Source organism: Coregonus lavaretus, assembly GCF_964263955.1.
Source record: "Coregonus lavaretus genome assembly, chromosome: 38".
Taxonomy (NCBI): domain Eukaryota; kingdom Metazoa; phylum Chordata; class Actinopteri; order Salmoniformes; family Salmonidae; genus Coregonus; species Coregonus lavaretus.
The window spans coordinates 17,135,239-17,157,332 of record NC_140025.1 but is presented as its reverse complement, the minus strand read 5'-3'; the positions used below and the strand labels follow the sequence as shown (position 1 = coordinate 17,157,332).

The 22,094-nt window shown below is 43.0% G+C and overlaps 1 protein-coding gene across 1 annotated transcript; it reads left to right on the top strand.

The window, feature by feature from the left end:
- Positions 1-538: 538 nt before the first annotated feature.
- LOC311112288 (uncharacterized protein) lies at positions 539-16,986 on the top strand. The gene is made up of 5 exons (XM_084155342.1): positions 539-593; positions 15,076-15,394; positions 15,784-16,050; positions 16,121-16,273; positions 16,676-16,986. Exons 2-5 carry the CDS (start codon positions 15,094-15,096, stop codon positions 16,843-16,845), a joined length of 891 nt encoding a protein of 296 aa, XP_084011468.1. The 5' UTR covers positions 539-593; positions 15,076-15,093; the 3' UTR covers positions 16,846-16,986.
- The last annotated feature ends 5,108 nt before the right edge of the window (positions 16,987-22,094 follow it).

The window sequence follows — 22,094 nt, the reverse complement described above, 5'->3', positions numbered from 1 at the left end:
GTAGAGGTGCAACTTTTTATGACAACATTAATTGAATCAAGAAGTTGTTAAAGATTGACTACATAAATACTGTTATTCTTGATTTAATCATTCATAAATAATTTACCTCCTCATGACATTGAACAGAAGTAAATGCAGAAACATACCTGTTAGTTAACATATTTTGCCCAGAACAAAATGCAGTTCTTATATCAGTGTCTGATGAGGATGAAAGTGAAGGTATTAAAAGTATCCCTCAACTTTTATGCAGACAGTCATCTGACTTACCTGGAAAATAATGGATATCACTGCCCTCGTGTGGTCATAGTGTTCACCCCTCTCATTCGCTGCCGTAAGTACAGACAACTACTCTCCAAGACATGTATTCGTTGCGTGCCATGAGTGACTGACATATTTGTCTACCAATAGTAATACGTCATGGAAATGTTATCGTCCAATCCAGGCAGAGCATGTACCAAAATAACCGGAATCTACGTAACAAATAGCAGGCAGAACAGTTGCTTTTTCTTGTCATTGCATACACTGAAATGACAGTAAATGCAACTTGCAAGTGCAGACATCAGGAAGCTGAGCAAAACTAGGTTCGTCTTAAGGTTGGTGTCCTTAAAAAAATGACGTTACATTCGGTTTTGTGGAGACTTCTCATTGGGACTTCTTGATGATAAGATTAGCTTGCTATACAGTAGCTAGCTACCACGGTCACGTGTCAGTTAACCCATTTCTAGACGCTTTTATTTTTTAATTTTATTTCACCTTTATTTAACCAGGTAAGCCAGTTGAGAACAAGTTCTCATTTACAACTGCGACCTGGCCAAGATAAAGCAAAGCAGTGCGATAAAAAACAACAACACAGAGTTACATATGGGGTAAAACAAAACATAAAGTCAAAAATACAACAGAAAATATATATACAGTGTGTGCAAATGTAGCAAGTTATGGAGGTAAGGCAATAAATAGGCCATAGTGCAAAATAATTACAATTAGTATTAACACTAGAATGATAGATGTGCAAGAGATGATGTGCAAATAGAGATACTGGGGTGCAAATGAGCAAAATAAATAACAATATGGGGATGAGGTAGTTGGGTGGGCTAATTTCAGATAGGCAGTGTACAGGTGCAGTGATCGGAAAGGTGCTCTGACAGCTGATGCTTAAAGTTAGTGAGGGACATAAGAGTCCAGCTTCAGAGATTTTTGCAATTCGTTCCAGTCATTGGCAGCAGAGAACTGGAAGGAATGGCTGCCAAAGGAGGTGTTGGCTTTGGGGATGACCAGTGAGATATACCTGCTGGAGCGCATACTAAGGATGGGTGTTGCTATGGTGACCAATGAGCTAAGATAAGGCAGGGATTTGCCTAGCAGTGATTTATAGATGGCCTGGAGCCAGTGGGTTTGGCGACGAATATGTAGTGAGGACCAGCCAACAAGAGCGTACAGGTCACAGTGGTGGGTAGTATATGGGGCTTTGGTGACAAAACGGATGGCACTGTGATAGACTACATCCAATTTGCTGAGTAGAGTGTTGGAGGCTATTTTGTAAATGACATCGCCGAAGTCAAGGATCGGTAGGATAGTCAGTTTTACGAGGGCATGTTTGGCAGCATGAGTGAAGGAGGCTTTGTTGCGAAATAGGAAGCCGATTCTAGATTTAACTTTGGATTGGAGATGCTTCATGTGATTCTGGAAGGAGAGTTTACAGTCTAACCAGACACCTAGGTATTTGTAGTTGTCCACATACTCTAGGTCAGACCCGTCGAGAGTAGTGATTCTAGTCGGGTGGGCGGGTGCCAGCAGCGTTCGATTGAAGAGTGGCAGACTAAATAGCCTTGGTTTCTCAAATGACTGCCTCGCCTGGTTCACCAACTACTTCTCAGATAGAGTTCAATGTGTCAAATCGGAGGGCCTGTTGTCTGGACCTATGGCAGTCTCTATGGGGGTGCCACAGGGTTCAATTCTTGGGCCGACTCTTTTCTCTGTGTATATCAATGACGTCGCTCTTGCTGCTGGTGACTCTCAGATCCACCTCTACGCAGACGACACCATTTTGTATACATCTGGCCCTTCATTGGACACTGTGTTAACAAACCTCCAAACGAGCTTCAATGCCATACAACACTCCTTCAACTGCTCTTAAACACTAGTAAAACTAAATGCATGCTCTTCAACCGAACGCTGCTTGCACCCGCCCACCCGACTAGAATCACTACTCTTGACGGGTCTGACCTAGAGTATGTGGACAACTACAAATATCTAGGTGTCTGGTTAGACTGTAAACTCTCCTTCCAGACTCACATTAAGAATCTCCAATCCAAAGTTAAATCTAGAATCGGTTTCCTATTTCGCAACAAAGCCTCCTTCACTCATGCTGCCAAACATGCCCTCGTAAAACTGACTATCCTACCGATCCTTGACTTCGGCGATGTCATTTACAAAATAGCCTCCAACACTCTACTCAGCAAATTGGATGTAGTCTATCACAGTGCCATCCGTTTTGTCTCCAAAGCCCCATATAATACCCACCACTGTGACCTGTACGCTCTTGTTGGCTGGTCCTCACTACATATTCGTCGCCAAACCCACTGGCTCCAGGCCATCTATAAATCACTGCTAGGCAAATCCCCGCCTTATCTTAGCTCATTGGTCACCATAGCAACACCCACCCGTAGTCTGCGCTCCAGCAGGTATATCTCACTGGTCATCCCCAAAGCCAACACCTCCTTTGGCCGCAATTCCTTCCAGTTCTCTGCTGCCAATGACTGGAACAAATTGCAAAAATCTCTGAAGCTGGAGACACTTATCTCCCTCACTAATTTTAAGCATCAGTTGGCATAGCACCTTACCGATCACTGCACCTGTACACAGCCCATCTGAAATTAGCCCGCCCAACTACCTCATCCCTATATTGTTATTTATTTTGCTCATTTGTACCCCAGTATCTCTATTTGCACATCATCTCTTGCACATCTATCATTCCAGTGTTAATACTAATTGTAATTATTTTGCACTATAGCCTATTTATTGCCTTACCTCCATAACTTGCTACATTTGCACACACTGTATATATATGTATTTCTGTTGTATTTTTGACTTTGTTTTGTTTTACCCCATATGTAACTCTGTGTTGTTTTTTATCGCACTGCTTTGCTTTATCTTGGCCAGGTCGCAGTTGTAAATGAGAACTTGTTCTCAACTGGTTTACCTGGTTAAATAAAGGTGAAATAAAAAAAATAAAAAGAGCATGCATTTAGTTTTACTAGTGTTTAAGAGCAGTTGGAGGCTACTGAAGGAGTGTTGTATGGCATTGAAGCTCGTTTGGAGGTTTGTTAACACAGTGTCCAAAGAAGGGCCAGATGTATACAAAATGGTGTCGTCTGCGTAGAGGTGGATCTGAGAGTCACCAGCAGCATGAGCGACATCATTGATATACACAGAGAAAAGAGTCGGCCCAAGAATTGAACCCTGTGGTACCCCATAGAGACTGCCATAGGTCCTGACAACAGGCCCTCCGATTTGACACATTGAACTCTATCTGAGAAGTAGTTGGTGAACCAGGCGAGGCAGTCATTTGAGAAACCAAGGCTATTTAGTCTGCCAATAAGAATGCGGTGGTTGACAGAGTCGAAAGCCTTGGCCAGGTCGATGAAGACTGCTGCACAGTACTGTCTATAATCGATCGCGGTTATAATATCGTTTAGGACCTTGAGCGTGGCTGAGGTGCACCCATGACCAGCTCGGAAACCGGATTGCATAGCGGAGAAGGTACGTTGGGATTCGAAATGGTCGGTGATCTGTTTGTTAACTTGGCTTTCAAAAACGTTCGAAAGGCAGGGCAGGATGGATATAGGTCTGTAACAGTTTGGATCTAGAGTGTCACCCCCTTTGAAGAGGGGGATGACCGCGGCAGCTTTCCAATCTCTGGGGATCTCAGATGTTACGAAAGAGAGGTTGAACAGGCTAGTAATAGAGGTTGCGACAATTTCTAGCCCAGATGATTTGTAGGGGTCCAGATTTTGCAGCTCTTTCAGAACATCAGCTGTCTGAATTTGTGTGAAGGAGAAGCGGGGGGGGGGGGGGGGGCATGGACAAGTTGCAGCGGAGGGTGCAGAGCTGGTGGCCGGGGCAGTGGTAGCCAGGTGGAAAGCATGGCCAGCCGTAGCAAAATGCTTGTTGAAATTCTCGATTATTGTAGATTTATCGGTGGTGATAGTGTTTCCTAGCCTCAGTGCAGTGGACAGCTGGGAGGAGGTGCTCTTATTCTCCATGGACTTTACAGTGTCCCAAAACTTTTTGGAGTTAGTGCTACAGGATGCACATTTCTGTTTGAAAAAGCTAGCCTTTGCTTTCCTAACTGCTTGTGTATATTGGTTCCTAACTTCCCTGAAAAGTTGCATATCGCGGGGGCTATTCGATGCTAATGCAGTACGCCACAGGATGTTTTTGTGCTGGTCAAGGACAGTCAAGTCTGAGGAGAACCAGGGGCTATATCTGTTCTTAGTTCTGTATTTTTTGAATGGGGCATGCTTATTTAAGATTGAGAGGAAATTACTTTTAAAGAACAACCAGGCATCCTCTACTGATGGAATGAGATCGATATCCATCCAGGATACCTGGGCCAGGTCAATTAGGAAGGCCTGCTTGCTAAAAAATTTTAGGGAGCGTTTGACAGTGATGAGGGGTGGTCGTTTGACCGCGGACCCGTTACGGACGCAGGCAATAAGGCAGTGATCGCTGAGATCCTGGTTGAAGACAGCGGAGGTGTATTTAGAGGGTAAGTTAGTCAGGATGATATCTATGAGGGTGCCCATGTTTACGGATTTAGGGTTGTACCTGGTAGGTTCGTTGATAGTTTGTGTGAGATTGAGGGAATCTAGTTTGGATTGTAGGATGGCCGGGGTGTTAACTAGCTTTAGCGCCTAATTGACAACATAGTCCAGGGATAGATTAAATAATTGTTCCATTTTATGACACATGTATCAAACTTGGTACTCTAACACTAGATACCTTAAGGAACATTAGCTAAAGATTGGAGCCAGTCTGGGAAGCCTGTCATTCAACCAGGGTGGCCATCTTAATAAAATGGCTGCCATCCAGATTTCCTGTTAGAAAATAGGGTAAAATCATTCCAAACAATATAAAAATGACTTTGTAATGTTATTTACCCACTAAATAAACCCGACAGGTAGACAATAATTCTGATCATAAAGTACTCTTAAGACCTTAATAGGGGTCATATTGAGGTCATTTTGATCATATTCCAGCAGCTATGTAAAAAACAGTGGTGGTCAGTGCTGTTTATGATGGAGGACAATTTATTTATTTATTTTTATGAGCATGGCCTTATTTCTATTACAGCATGTTGGATGACTGTCATTCATATTCCATTCACCCAGTTCAATATAACATCGAAAGGTTTAGGCTACTACATGATACTCAAATTTTCCCTATACCCATCATGAGGTTGCTACAACCTAGCCTATGAATGAAAGTTTACAACGTAGGTGCACACAGGTCGAGATAAAAATTTGAGGTGACAGACAGTTACACATGGACAGACAGTGACACATTCAATACCACCTTGCACACTCTTGCCTGCATCTAGCTTATCTAGGGTGTAATCATTAGTCCAACAGTTGCAAACAAGAGTTTCTATTGGACAAATTCAGGTATTTTTATCCCTGTTTTGTTTGCTTCCGTTTAAGAAATGTTTTTCAACAGAATCGGCTGAATGAATACACCCCTGATCACGCATAAACAGAGTTCACTTTCAGAGCAGCCACGTTGTATTCATTCTAGCCTCTATGCACTCTCCTCCTCTCACCTTTTCCCTTCGTTTGTGGACTTCAATGAACAACACATCAGCTGTATGTGACCAGGCGATAAAAAACGTTCCAAACCATGTCATAACTGCTACACACAGCCGACATCGTTGCCCCATCTTAGCTAAAGTAACGTCCTAATCAACATAGCTAATATAACTAATGTGTTAGGAAACCCGCTACAATCATGTAGTAACGTTACAGTGTAAGCAGTTAGTCCGGCGGGCCCCGGTGGTAATAAATTAATAAAATCAAAAGCTTACCTTGACTTGGAAGAGTTCCAGTGTTGTGTTGGATAGTCATAGCCAGCTAGCTAACATAGCATCCCTCTGTTTGAGCTGGGTGTTTGATTAACTAAACTAGCCAGCTGCATTTGCTAGCTAAGTAAGTGAAACTGAAAGTGAAAAAAAATGACAATCTCTCTCTCTTGCTTCTCCATCATTTTTGAAGAAATTAATTTGTTGAACACTGTTCAACTGTTTTCTTTCTCTCTCTTTGAATCAACTACTCACCACATTTTATGCACTGCTAGATAGCTGCAGCTTATGCTTTCAGTACTAGAACCAAGAGCCTCCTAGGTTTTGTATTGAAGTCAATGTACCAAGAGGAGGACGGAAGCTAGCTGTCCTCTGGCTACACCATGGTGCTACCCTACAGAGTACTGTTTTATTTAGTAAAAATTTTTTTGTCATTTTTTAGCAGACGCTCTTATCCAGAGCGACTTACAGTTAGTGAGTGCATACATTATTTTTAATACTAGCCCCCCGTGGGAATCGAACCCACAACCCTGGCGTTGCAAACACCATGCTCTACCAACTGAGCAACATCCCTGCCGGCCATTCCCTCCCCTACCCTGGACGACGGGCCAATTGTGCGCCGCCCCATGGGTCTCCCGGTCGCGGCCGGCCGGATCATGTTTTTTTTTTGTTGATGTTTGAAAATACGACCAAAAATGTGCCCAAAATGCTGTCCAAATCACAGATTTTGGGGGAATATTTTGATCCCTCAATTAAGAGGATACATTTTCAGCATGCTCCTAATGATTTTAAAATATTGTGTGATATCTGTGGATTAGAATGATATATAACAAAACAGTGCTTGCATAATAAGTAATGGTAGCCTTAAAGGCTCTGCATGGTCAATCCGACATCTGCAGTGGCCGTACAGCATTCACTGATAAGCCAAAAGGCTGCACCGTTTTCCCACCTGCATCTCCATCCCGAATCTCCCCATCTGTATGCTAGCTATACTACCATTTTATACGAATAGGAGTTAGCGTTTAGCAGTAACTTTTTCTAAACCTGAAAAGGGACAACTTCTAAATGCTATGCAGCGAAAACAGCCAAATATATCCAAATAAGATTTTAGTAACCACATTGTGGGCCTGTTACAATACATCAATCATGATGGATTTCACAAATATCCACTTTGTTAGATCAGATTTTTTGAATGTGCGTCAATCCAGCGTCCTTCTATCCCCCACGGTCTGCATTCCATTGACCTTTTTACCGCATCTATCCCCATTAACTCCCCAATCTCTTTCCAGGAGTTCAAACTCATTTTCGTGTCTTTGAAATCCTACACGAGGTATCATAAAGATGTTTTTTATTTGTGAACTTGTTCTGATAGCCTTTCGTTCTCCATGTTTGTTGTCAAGAAAGTGGGTTTGTGTTTATACAGGATGTACCGCCCCCACCTACCGTCAACCAATCATGTCATTGCAGAGCTATACGGCGCTATGCGGAGCCCTTCGAATTGTTACAAAATTTGGGCGGTGCACATAATCAGTTTACGGAGCTCAATTTGGCCTTCGCAAGCCTCTAGAGGCTCCACAATTGCGTCACACCCTCTGTACGGAGCCTCTGGACCACAAATCCGGATCAAGCATAAATTGGCTTTTAGTATCGTGTTCCATACCTCCCATTCAAAAAGGTAGTGTTCTATTGGAATGGCTTCATGTCCATTTTCAACATTTTAAGTACAGGGAAGTAAGTACAGGGAAGGTTTCTTGTCACATTTGTTGAAATTGACAAAGTACAGAATATCATATTTTATATCATTGTAATTACCGGTAGTAGACTTTAAGGAACACCCATTTGACCATTTTAAGTGTTTAAATATAAAACACTGAAAATTAGGATGAAAGTATGTTCAAGAATCAGCCATTTGGGTAGATTTTGGGGCACTTTCTCACCACTTTTCTACAAAATATTTTAAAGGATACATATACTGTATGGCATCCTTGGGCCATTTGATGTTGTTCTCCAGACCCCCTCAAACAGTTTAAGCCATCATTGGGCTGTATGGACCAGTTATTTATGGAGATATTGACATGTGAATCCTGTCCAATATGATTCTGGAGCTGGTTGGTGGTCATTTTAGAAAACGGAATATAATCAGGGGCGTAGTGCTACTGGAGCAATGAATCTCACAAGATCACTTAATGAAGGATTAATTAGTACTCTGCATAACAGCCTGAATATAATAGCATACTATAACGTTATGTAAGACCAAAAACACCACGTAATGTCTTATGAGATTTGAGGATGATTGTGCTGAATGGTCACGTTTTTTTCTCATGATGCAGCCAAAACTAAACAGCGCACACCATATGATAAATGTGCTCTGATGGAAACAATAAAGGTAGGCTAATCTGTAGCTTGTTAATATCATCTGCTCTGAAATCCACTCAGAGTATTTACTGTGTGACATTGGGATCAACATTTCTAAATGGTTTGAAACAAAAATAAAAAGGATTTTCATTCAGTTCCACATGTGTACTTAAAGGAATGTATGCAAATTGGCCCATAACTCCAACTTTACAACAACATAGGCCTAGGACTACACATCCTTTTACGCAGGGTTCATAAAGACATTGGCAAGTCAAATTCAAGGACTTTCAGGGACTTTTTCAAGCACTTCATTGTAATTTCCAAGGACCTCAATGTTATACAATTGTATAATTTATATAATTGTACATATAGGGCCTAATATAGAACCCCCCTCCCCAGAAAGCATGCAAAAGTGTTTTTAAAAAAGTAGGCCATTACCACTTGAAGAATAATGCATTTTCTAGGCCTTGCCAATGCATTGATATTCAAATTGTTATTACATTCTAAAATATGTGAGGATAATGTGGACATTGCCTGACTAAATACACTGACCAAAAATATAAACACAACATGCAACAATTTCAGTTACAGTTCATATAAGGAAATCAGTAAATTCAAATAAATTCATTAGGCCCTAATCTATGGATTACACATGACTAGTCATCTAGCAGACACTTATCCAAGCTGTTTAAAGGCACAGTCAACTTAGTGTATGTAAACTTCTGACCAACTGGAATTGTGATACAGTGAATTATAAGTGAAATAATCTGTCTGTAAAAAATAATAATAATAATAATAATAATAGTATGCCATTTAGCAGATGCTTTTATCCAAAGCGACTTACAGTAAACAATTGTTGGAAAAATTACTTGTGTCACGCACAAAGTAAAAGTCCTATCCGACTTGCCAAAGCTATAGTTTTTTAACAAGAAATGTGTGGAGTGGTTGAAAAATGAGTTTTAATGACTCCAACCTAAGTGTATGTAAACTTCCGACTTCAACTGTAAGTATTCAGACCCTTTGCTCAGTACTTTGTTGAAGCACCTTTGGCAGCGATTACAGCATTGAGTCTTCTTGGGTATGACGCTACAATACAACAGGTGTAGACCTTACTGTGAAATGCTTACTTACAAGCCCTTAACCAACAATGCAGTTTTAAGAAAATAGAGTGAAGAAAATATTTACTAAATAAAGTTTAAAAAATTACACAATAAAATAACAATAACGAGGCTATATACAGCGGGTAGGGGTACTGAGTCAATGTGCGGGGATGCAGGTTAGTTGAGGTAATTGAGATAATTTTTATATGTAGGTAGGGGTAAAGTGACTATGCGTAGATAATAAACAGCGAGTAGCAGCAGTGTAACAACAAACGGGGGAAGGGTGTCAATGTAAATAGTCCGGTTGGCCATTTGATTAGTTGTTCAGCAGTCTTATGGCTTGGGGGTAGAAGCTGTTAAGGAGTCTACATGTTTCAAGCAGACGAACATAGTCCCTGTGCCCAAGAACGCGAAAGTAACCTGCCTAAATGACTACCGCCCCGTAGCACTCACGTCTGTAGCCATGAAGTGCTTTGAAAGGCTGGTCATGGCTCACATCAACACCATTATCCCAGAAACCCTAGACCCACTCCAATTTGTATACCGCCTCAACAGATCCACAGATGATGCAATCTCTATTGCACTCCACACTGCCCTTTCCCACCTGGACAAGAGGAACACCTACGTGAGAATGCTATTCATTGACTACAGCACAGCGTTCAACACCATAGTGCCCTCAAAGCTCATCACTAAGCTAAGGACCCTGGGACTAAACACCTCCCTCTGCAACTGAATCATGGACTTCCTGACGGCCCGCCCCCAGGTGGTAAGGGTCGGTAACAACACATCTGCCACACTGATCCTCAACACGGGGGCCCCTCAGGGGTGCGTGCTCAGTCCCCTCCTGTACTCCCTGTTCACCCATGACTGCATGGCCAGGCACAACACCATCATTAAGTTTGCCGACGACACAACAGTGGTAAGCCTGATCACCGACAATGATGAGACAGGGAGGAGGTCAGAGACCTGGCCGTGTGGTGCCAGGATGACAACCTCTCCCTCAATGTGATCAAGACAAAGGAGATGATTGTGGACTACAGGAAAAGAAAGAGGACTGAGCACGCCCCCATTCTCATCGACGGGCTGTATTGGAACAGGTGGAGAGCTTCAAGTTCCTTGGTGTCCACATCACCAATGAACTATCATGGTCCAAACACACCAAGACAGTCGTGAAAAAGGCACGACAAAGCCTATTCCCCCTCAGGAGACTGAAAAGATTTGGCATGGGTCCTCAGATCCTCAAAAAGTTATACAGCTGCACCATCGAGAGCATCCTGACTGGTTGCATCACCGCCTGGTATGGCAACTGCTCGGCCTCCGACCTCAAGGCACTACAGAGGGTAGTGCGTACGGCCCAGTACATCACTGGGGCCAAGCTTCCTGCCATCCAGGACCTCTATACCAGGCGGTGTCAGAGGAAGGCCCTAAAAATTGTCAAAGACTCCAGCCACCCTAGTCATAGACTGTTCTCTCTGCTACCGCACGGCAAGCGGTACCGGAGCGCCAAGTGTAGGTCCAAAAGGCTTCTTAATAGCTTCTACCCCCAAGCCATAAGACTATTTGCATTGTCCCCTCCCCAAACCCCTCTCCCCCTCTTTTACGCTGCTGCTACTCTCCGTTTATTATCTATGCATAGTCACTTTACCTCTACCTACATGTACATATTACCTCAATTACCTCGACTAACCGGTGCCCCCGCACATTGACTCTGTACTGGTACCCACTGTAAATAGCCTCCCTACTGTTCTTTTTATTTTACTGCTGCTCTTTAATTATGTTATTTTTATTTTTTACTTATCAATTTTTTTCTTAACTCTATTTTCTTAAAACTGCATTGTTGGTAAGCATTTCACTGTTGTATTCGGCGCATGTGGCAAATAACATTTGATTTGATTTGAAGCAGGCTTCCCAAAAATATATTATAATAATTGATCTTTCATCTCTCTGTGTTTCATAAATGTTTATTCAATTCACAAGAGGCTGAATGTATCTCACCGGAGAAAGCATTCGAGCGAACGAAACAGCTATCTATCTGATGCTGTCTGGTCAAAATAGAGTATAACATTGTTGCAAGGATGCAAGCATTTGGCCTCCCTTGATAATTTTTTTAATAAAATAATAGCCAACCAGCGTTGAGCTAAACTGAGTGATCTCAGCTGTGAATGGTCATAGTGCACCAAAAAAGTTGTCAAGGGATGCCAAACGTCATGGAGGTAGGGATTTGGACTTGTGGTTTTACTTAATTCTTCGTACTGGCCAATGATTATAACGGCGATTCTGATCCAACCATAAATTCATACATTGTGCCCCTGATCTGAGAGAATGGAAGTTTAACATGTAGTATATTAATGTTTACTAGGTGGCCTGGCGCATCTTTGCCCATGAATGGAAGTTAGGCTAGCGAGCAAGCATTATAGCCAGGTAGCCTAGGACAACAAAAACAAAAACAGTGTACTGTATGACAGTCATAGACCGTTTAGGCATCATGAAAGAGGAGGATGGCATTGGCATAGGGTGAGTCAACATGTTTTTTCTACTTGCATGCACACACACACACACACACACACACAAACAAACAAACTTACACACACAGAAATCAGTACCATGGACAGCCACACCATATTTAGCTTAAGTTGATTGGACAAAATCGTTTTTGGTGTCTTTTAGTTGTCACTATTAGACTAAGCATAGGTGATTAGATGATGTTGAAGTTGAAATGATGATGCGCAGAATATCAGATCTCAACAACGATTGGAGAAGTGTTTAACATCACCAGTAGGCTTAGGCTACCACATCCTTATGATATAAATATTTTCATAAGTGCAACGTGAATGCAAGAGACGGGTTGTAATATTGTGACTTTAATTGAATTTGTTGATAAAATGTGGGACATGATTGTTTCGTTGCGGGACAAAGGGTCAAAATGCGTGACTGTCCCGCACAATCCAGGTCATGTGGTCACCCTAACCGCTACTGGCACACACAAGCTTGTTGCTCTGGTCTAACGTTAAGCCAACTCTCAAAAGTTCAAAGTCATTCAAAGTTCCTTCATAGAAGCCGCTCCTCCGTAGGTATAATTCGGTGGACCTAATCAGAGATATTAGAGAAAGGAAGAGATAGGAATCCCATTTTGCAATGAATGGAGGAATGTATAACGCCTTACCCAGCAGACTGTCTACCAATTGCGTTCAATTTCATAAGCGCAACGTGATTGCAAGAGACAGGTTTTAATATTGTGACTAAAATAAGGGACAAATTAACCTCATGTTGTCATGCGGCGTCACGCAGTTGCTAAGCTAATCGTCACGCCATCCCTTCTCAAAGTCGGGGTATGAGTCGAGAAACCTACCTATTTTCCTCGAAAGTACGTAATGTCGCTATTCCAAAGCTATACGATATTACAGAGAACAGGTTAATTATCTCACATCTCTGAAAGGTTTTGTAATGTTGTACTTTTTGTTGACGAAATTCATACTAATGTTGGGTTTTTGAGCTAGCACCCAATTGACTCCCATTCACTCCTTGAAGGAGAGCTCTACTTGTCCTAGAATCTCCCAGAATGCAACGCACGGCCATCTTCCTCTACCACTCTCTTCACTGCTTCAGCATACAACACTTTCTGTACTACTCTGACCCTGGCAACCTCAACCTGCCTTTCTCTCACCGGACACCTCCGATCTCCAGCCCCATGGGCACCCCCACAGCTAACACGCACAACTTTCTCCACCGATACTACACATTACTTCCTCTCATGCCCTCCTGCACACTTCTCACATCTAGGAATCTCCATCCTACACACTGCTGCAACATGACAATAAGCTTGGCACCTAAAACACTGTAGTATTTTCGGAACAAAATCTCTCACGGGATAACTGACACATCCTAACTTGACCTTGTCAGGCAAAGACTCAGTATCAAAACTCAGCAGGACAATGTCTTCTCCATTTCACCACGCTCTCCACCGGGTCTGCGTCGCACCAAACGGCGGGTATCACAGACACCAGGAATCTTCACTTTCAGCTGATCCTCCTCAATACTTAATGCCACCCCCGTTATCATTCCTTTCAACGGCGCCCCGCTCCGGAGAACAAAGCAAGTCACAGTTCTTGTCCGTTGTCACGTGGTCTGGAGCGCCCGCTTCCTCTGGACGGAAGAAACACAATAAATCATCACGGGTCCACTTTGCGTTACTTTCACCGACTCAACAGTCCCCAACCTCTTCTCCACCCAACTTGACACCACATATGGGTCAGCCAGAATGATCCATTCTCTCCACAAATCTCACTCCCACTGGGCCAGTATCATCCTTTTCATCATTGGGACAAGGCTCGAACTCGGCGATCCTCACCGCAGGGACTTCATCCTCACTCTTGTCAGGTTCCATCTCTGAACTACTGGAGCATGTATCCCTCTTTTTGCACTTGACGCCAACCTTCCTCACCACACCGCTTCCCTCTCGGTGGTCATCACTGCACCTGCCACCACATGTAATTTATCCTCACTATTGTCACGTTCCATTTCCTTCTGTAGCTCTTCCAAACATTCTGTGTGATCCTCCATTCCATATTCACTCAAAACATATTCCACTTTTCTACTTTTTTTCTTGTCCGCCATCTACTCCTTCATCAGATCTTCCAGAAGTCTTGTGCAATCCCCCACTCCATATTTATTCATAATATGTTCCACTTTCCTTCATTTTTTTGTTGTCTGCCATCTTCCGCTTCCGTTCCGCTTGCACCCTTTTGACTGCCGTATCTCTGGCCTATTTCAGATAATGCATGTCATAACAAGATGCCCAGCGCTTCAAGCCAAACCTTCTCCTCCACCCTTTCTCGCTCTCTCCCCACCCGCAAAATTTCAGTCACATTTCGCGCCCTACACTTGTCTGTCCAATGCATGTAAACAACTATAGCTGGAACGCTCCATAGCAAGCTGCTTTATCCACACTGATTGGTGAAGTAATTTAATGTGGTGTTAAATGTATATAAAAAAAAAAAATAGATTTCAGAAGTTTAAAATGTAACAGAAAGGAACGATATCAACCGTTACTTTTTTGGGTTCGAACCGGTTCGGAACTTTATTTTGCTGTTTGGATTGCACCTGTGTTATCACTGAAAAATACTGTCGGCTGCAACTGTATTAAAAACGGTTTAAACAGTGTACAGTAAGTGTATATTTTGCATTTGTGAAATTATTTTGATGTGATATGAAAGTAAAGGGCTTTATGTTTCTAGAGAATCGATTCACGTTTAGATGGAGTATTTGGCTGTTTTGGCTGCCAGAGACAATTTGCCTTTAAACAGAACATGTACTGTAAGGTCCTTGGACTATAAGGAGGAATGTGAGGCTTCTTTAGTCTATTATTGGGATACTTCAGTATTCCCCAAATGTAGATTCGTATCAAAAGGCTCCATGTGCGATTCTCACAGACCTAGCATAACTACACAACTCATAACAGTGATTCTGATAAGTCTATATTGGTCAAGCATATCAATATGCAATGCAGTCTAAAAAATAAATATGATCATCATACATGTCGTTTTTCAGCAGGTGTGGCTTGTAAAGATGGAGGGAGTGCATCCTCGTGAGGAGAAGCAGACTGAAACTGCTTGCTGTGCATCCCAATGTCCCAAAGATGAAGAGGAGAGGCAGGGACAAGGGGCTATGTTATGGTCTATCCAGGAGGCAGTGGAGAGGCAGACCAAGCAGATAGGAGCGTCCGCCTGTGGGGCAACGGCCGTAGTGGACGTCCTACAGGCCCTCGGCATCGTCGTGGCACCGGAGAAGGCTGACCGGTGTGTGCGGACGCGCCTGAGGAGGAACGAGGCACCGCTGCCCGACTACCTGTTCTCCCGGAGCGAGGCCGGTACTGACCGTTGACCACTTACTGCACATTCTATTTAGCTAACAACCGTGCACTGTTTTCACAATAATCACCTGACCACATCCGCAAACTCTAACCTAATAACCACAATTTATGACAAGAATCCTTGGCTCCAACCCTAATTTGACTTAACACAACAGCCAACCACAACACTCACCCAGCAGTCTACTCTGACCACAACCGACCACCCTTAGAACTTCCTCACTATACCACCATTTCTCTGACTGGACCACAAGCCCTCAACCATAACCACCAAATGCTCTGTCAACTGTGTTTGTGTGTATGTGTGCATGCTTGTGTGTTTCTGTATTTATTTTCCACTGTTGTATATCTGTGATACAGCCTCCTTTCTGTCTCTTCCCCTCTCCCAGGCGCCACACACTCACAGCTGATAGCTGGGGCGGAGCAGGCCAGTGGTGGGCGCGTGCTGGGTTGCCACTTCCCCCTCCACCCTCGCCGGCGGGTGAGGCTGGTACCCTGGCTGGCACGGTGGATCCAGAGAGGGGCAGTGCCCGTGGCCACCATGAACATGCAACTGGCAGTGCCCGAGGGAGAGGAGGTTCCCGACGCATGGCACCACCAACTCATCTTTGGGGTCGGACCCAACACTGTCTATATGACCAACCCCCTGGATGTGGGTAAGTTGTGTGTGTGTGTGTGTGTGAGAGAGTATAGTCTGTGTGTGACTTCATGCATTCTATGTCCCAGTGAGTGAGCAGGAGGTGCATCAGCGACTCTGCAGTGAATCTGTGTTGCTGATACGTCGAGAGGATGTGCTGCTGAGATTGACAGCTGACGCCCCTCTGTCTAGCCTATCAGACGACCAGTCTGACCCACGCTGGAAAGCCCTGGATGTGGAGGGTGAGAGAGAGATTTCACCACTCTTTGTTACTCTGGTCATGTTCCCCTGTTCAGATGTTGCATGCATCAACCAATGGTTGTGTGCCATGTCATCGACTGTGTCATCAACTGACAGATTGCTATAACATATGATGTGGTTTGCTGATACGTAAAATAGCTATCCAGGCTTTTTAAGATCTGGCATGCATCAGTAATGCCTCGGCAGAGGAAGGCGCCCTCTGTCTGTCTGTCTGTCTCTCTCTCTCTGTCTCTCTCTCTCACTGTCTCACTCTCTCTCTCACTCTTTGTCTCAGAAGAACACATACAAACAATTTATTTCTGCCAAAGCAGGATGTCAATGACGAGTGTGCGTATGTGCGCACACCTGTTCGTTTGTGTGGGTGTGGTCCTTTACTCCCTTAGGTCAAGTGAGGCAGATGATTCGTGAGGAAGACCATGATGATGAAGATCAGTTTAGGATGAGCCACGTCGTGATCCCCGCAGCGTACAGTTCAGGTGTGACGTTCTTCGCCCTCAGAGACTCAGACCTAGGGCAGGAGCTTCTCCACACCCCTGAACTCCCTTTGCTTTGATATGGCTGGACAGTGGACACATCATTATCAAAAATCTTGCTGTGATTGGACAATACATCTTTGACCTTCCCACTTTTGTTGCATGTATTCGGTGAGGGGAAACATTCAGAACATGGTGATAGAAATTTCATTAATAGGGCTGACATGGTTCCTTATTCTACAGGTAAGAGATGCTTGTCTGTTCTACATAATATATTTCTATCAGAACATCCCACAGCATTGTACCCTGCTGAACTTGTCCCAGGTGTATTCAGTGAGGTGAAACGCTGAAAAACAGCTAGAAACGATAGAATTGATAGAGCTGACTCAATTCCCTATTCAGACACAGCTCATAACAGTGATACAGATCGAGTTGAAGTCGGAAGTTTACATACACCTTAGCCAAATACATTTAAACTCAGTTTTTCACAATTCCTGATATTTAATCCTAGTAAAAATTCCCTGTCTTAGGTCAGTTAGGATCACCACTTTATTTTAAGAATGTGAAATGTCAGAATAATAGTAGAGAGAATGATTTATTTCAGCTTTTATTTATTTCATCACATTCCCAGTGGGTCAGAAGTTTACATACACTCAATTAGTATTTGGTAGCATTGCCTTTAAATTGTTTAACTTCGGTCAAACGTTTCAGGTAGTCTTCCACAAGCTTCCCACAATAAGTTGGGTGAATTTTGGCCCATTCCTCCTGACAGAGCTGGTGTAACCGAGTCAGGTTTGTAGGCCTCCTTGCTCGCACACGCTTTTTCAGTTCTGCCCACACATTTTCTATAGGATAGAGGTCAGGGCTTTGTGATGACCACTCCAATACCTTGACTTTGTTGTCCATAAGCCATTTTGCCACAACTATGGAAGAATGCTTGGGGTCATTGTCCATTTGGAAGACCCATTTGCGACCAAGCTTTAACTTCCTGACTGATGTCTTGAGATGTTGCTTCAAAATATCCACAAAATTTTCCTTCCTCATGATGCCATCTTTTTTGTGAAGTGTACCAGTCCCTCCTGCAGCAAAGCACCCCCACAGCATGATGCTGCTACCCCCGTGCTTCACGGTTGGGATGGTGTTCTTCGGCTTGCAAGGCCCCCCTTTTTCCTCCAAACATAACGATGGTCATTATGGCCAAACAGTTCTATTTTTGTTTCAGCAGACTAGAGGACAATTCTCCAAAAAGTACGATCTTTGTCCCCATGTGCAGTTGCAAACCGTAGTCTGGCTTTTTTATGGCAGTTTTGGAGCAGTGGCTTCTTCCTCGCTGAGCAGCCTTTCAGGTTATGTCGATATAGGACTTGTTTACTGTGGATATAGATACTTTTGTACCTGTTTCCTCCAGCATCTTCTCAAGGTCCTTTGCTGTTGTTCTGTGATTGATTTGCACTTTTCGCACCAAGGTACGTTCATCTCAGAATGCGACAGAATGCGTTTGAAGGTAGGCCTAGAAATACATCCACAGGTACACCTCCAATTTTGTGGAGGTCTACAATTTTTTTTCTGAGGTCTTGGCTGATTTCTTTTGATTTTCCCATGATGTCAAGCGAAGAGGCACTGAGTTTGAAGGTAGGCCTTGAAATACATCCACAGGTACACCTCCAATTGACTCAAATTATGTCAATTAGCCTATCAGAAGCTTCTAAAGCCATGAGATCATTTTCTGGAACTTTCCAAGCTGTTTAAAGGCACAGTCAACTTAGTGCATGTAAACTTCTGACCCACTGGAATTGTGATACAGTGAATTATAAGTGAAATAATCTGTTTGTAAACAATTGTTGGAAAAATTACTTGTTTCATGCACAAAGTAGATGTCCTAACCGACTTGCCAAAACTATAGTTTGTTAACAAGAAATTTGTGGAGTGGTTGAAAAACAAGTTTTAATGACTCCAACCTAAGTGTATGTAAACTTCCGACTTCAACTGTATGTCTATCTATAATATTGGACAGTCATATCTGTTGTACACAATACATTTTTATCTGAACGTTCAGTAACGTTACTCCCACCTGAACGAGTCCCTGCTGCTGCACAGGTAGGATATCCGTTCCTGACAGTAATACCTTGTTTGAACATTTTCTGTGTCGTATTCACTGACATCAAACGGAAGAAAATGAACCGAAACAGGGAATGACTCCCTGAACTTACCCAATAAGAAACACTCATTTTCCTTTTCCATTGCATATCGTTTTGCTACAGTTTTGCACTAATGAATACGACCGTGGTCTTATGTTTGTGACGTTAAGAGTAGCCTACTTGATGTATGCCCCTGCACCAGTGGAGGCTACTGAGGGGAGAACGGCTCATGATAATGGCTGGAACGGCGCGAATGGAATAACATCAAACACATGGAAACCATGTCTTTGATGTATAATAATAATAATATAATAATATAATATGCCATTTAGCAGACGCTTTTATCCAAAGCGACTTACAGTCATGCGTGCATACATTTTTGTGTATGGGTGGTCCCGGGGATCGAACCCACTACCTTGGCGTTACAAGCGCCGTGCTCTACCAGCTGAGCTACAGAGGACCATGTATTTGATAGCATTCCGCTCTAGCCATTACGATGAGCCCGTTCTCCCCAATTAAGGTGCCACCAACCTCCTGTGCCCTGCACATTGAAATGGTGCACGGTTTGAAACCCTGTCCCCTAATGCGCCACTCTGGCCTGTCTGTGCAATACCAGATGAGCTAAATCATGTGGCACTGGAATGTAAATGTGATTTTGTGCTCTTCTACTCAGATACAGATTAGGAATATGTCTGAGTGTGCTCAAGATTTTTGGCTACCACTTATTTGGCCGGTTTCCCAGACACAGATTAAGCCTGGTCCTCGACTAAGAATGATGTTCTATGGATATTCTCCATTGACAGTACCAGTTGAGTCCAGGACTAGGCTTGATCGGTGTCCAGGAAACCAACCAAATATGAAACAATGTTCAAATCAATCAACGTGTATCTGTTGTCGTTCCAGGTTGTGATGTTTGTCATGTTAACTCCCTTTTATTTGTAAACTATAAAAATAAATAAAGAGAGTCGCACACTCTATATATATATAAACTCTCAGTAATTTCTTGGGTACACCAACATTTTGGCATCATTGTGCTTTCCTCAGGGTAATGTCATGAATGCTTGAACCAGGTTATGTAGACAAACAGTGCAATTAGTGTAACCAATGACAATAGTGAGGGGTGTGTCATAATTATTAGGTTGATTAGAATGAATTGAGTGAAACTTAAATATAGTGCATTCGGAAAGTATTCAGACCCCTTCCCTGTTACAGCCTTATTCTAAAATGTATTAAATATTTTTTTTCCCTCATCAAGCAACACACAATACCTCATCATGACAAAACGAAAACAGGTTTTTATACATTTTTGCAAATTAATATACAAAATATATATATATCTCCTTATTTACATAAGTATTCAAACCCTTTGCTATGAGACTCGAAATTGAGCTCAGGTGCATCTTGTTTCCATTGATCATCCTTGAGCTGTTTCTACAACTGGATTGGATTCCACCTGTAGTAAATTCAATCGGACATGATTTGGAAAGGCACACATCTGTCTATATAAGGTCTCACAGTTGACAGTGGATGTTGGAGCAAAAACCAAACCATGAGGTCGAAGGAATTGTCCGTAGAGCTCCAAGACATGATTGTATCGAGTCAGATCTGGGGAAGGGTAGCAAAACATTTCTGCAGCATTGAAGGTCCCCAAGAACACAGTGGCCTCCATCATTCTTAAATGGAAGAAGTTTGGAACAACCAAGACTCTTCCTAGAGCTGGCAGCCCGGCCAAACTGAGCAATCGGGGGAGAAGGGCCTTGGTCAGGGAGGTGACCAAGAACCCAATGGTCACTGACAGAGCTCCAGAGTTCCTCTGTGGAGATGGGAGAACCTTCCAGAAGGACAACCATCTCTGCAGCACTCTACCAATCAGGCCTTTATGGTAGAGTGGCCAGTCGGAAGCCACTCCTCAGTAAAAGGCACATGACAGCCTGCTTGGAGTTTGCCACAAGGCACCTAAAGGACTCTCAGACCATGAGAAACAAGATTCTCTGGTCTGATGAAACCAAGATTGAACTCTTTGGCCTGAATGCCAAGCGTCATCTCTGGAGGAAACCAGATACCATCCCTACGGTTGTGGCAGCATCATGCTGTGAGGATGTTTTTCAGCGACAGGGACTGGGAGACTAGTCAGGATCGAGGGGAAGATGAACGGAAACAAAGTACAGAGAGATCCTTGATGACAACCTGCTCCAGAGCGCTCAGGACCTCAGACTGGGGCGAAGGTTCACCTTCAAACAGGATAACAACCCTAAGCACACAACCAAGACAACGCTGGAGTGACTTCGGGACAAGTCCTTGAGTGGCCCAGCCAGAGACCGGACCGATCAAACCTGAAAATAGCTGTGCAGCTCCCCATCCAACCTGACAGAGCTTCAGAGGATCTGCAGAGAAGAATGGGAGAAACACCCCAAATACAGGTGTGCCAAGCTTGTAGCGTCATACCCAAGAAGATTCGAGGCTGTATTCGCTGCCAAAGGTGCTTCAACAAAGTACTGAGTAAAGGGTCTGAATACTTATGTAAATTAGATATTTCCGTATTTCTAAAAACCTGTTTTTGCTTAATCATTATGGGGTAATGTGTGTAGATTGATAAGGAAAAAAACAATTTAATCAATTTTAGAATGAGGCTGTAACGTAACAAAATGTGGAAAAAGTCAAGCGGTCTGAATACTTTCCGAATGCACTGTATATATTTAATTGTTTCCAATTTCATTTATTTTTAGTTACATGTAATCTTTTGGTTCAACCATAATAAATAATAAGCATCAACAGGCGGAACATATTGGGTGTACGCTGATTAGCTGTAGAAATAATACATTCATTTATAAGACAAAATGTATATAACAAATTATAATTCATAAGGGCCTGAGATCAAAGTCAATATTCAGACCACTAGGGGTCAATGTTTTTAGATGATATCCAGTAGGCCTCCCTCTGTAGTAGTAGGATCTCGATGTTACCTCCTCTCCTTGGTAGAGGAACATGCTCAATGCCTGTGTATTTGATGGAAGAGATAGGATGATTAGCTTCAACAAAGTGAGCTGCTACTGGATAGTCAGTGTTCTTACACCTGATTGAGCTGCGGTGTTCAGCTATGCGTTGTTTTACGTGTCTTTTTGTTTGTCCTACGTAGGCTTTCTCACATGAACAGGTGAGATAGATTACTCCCTTCATTTTTTCAGATGAAG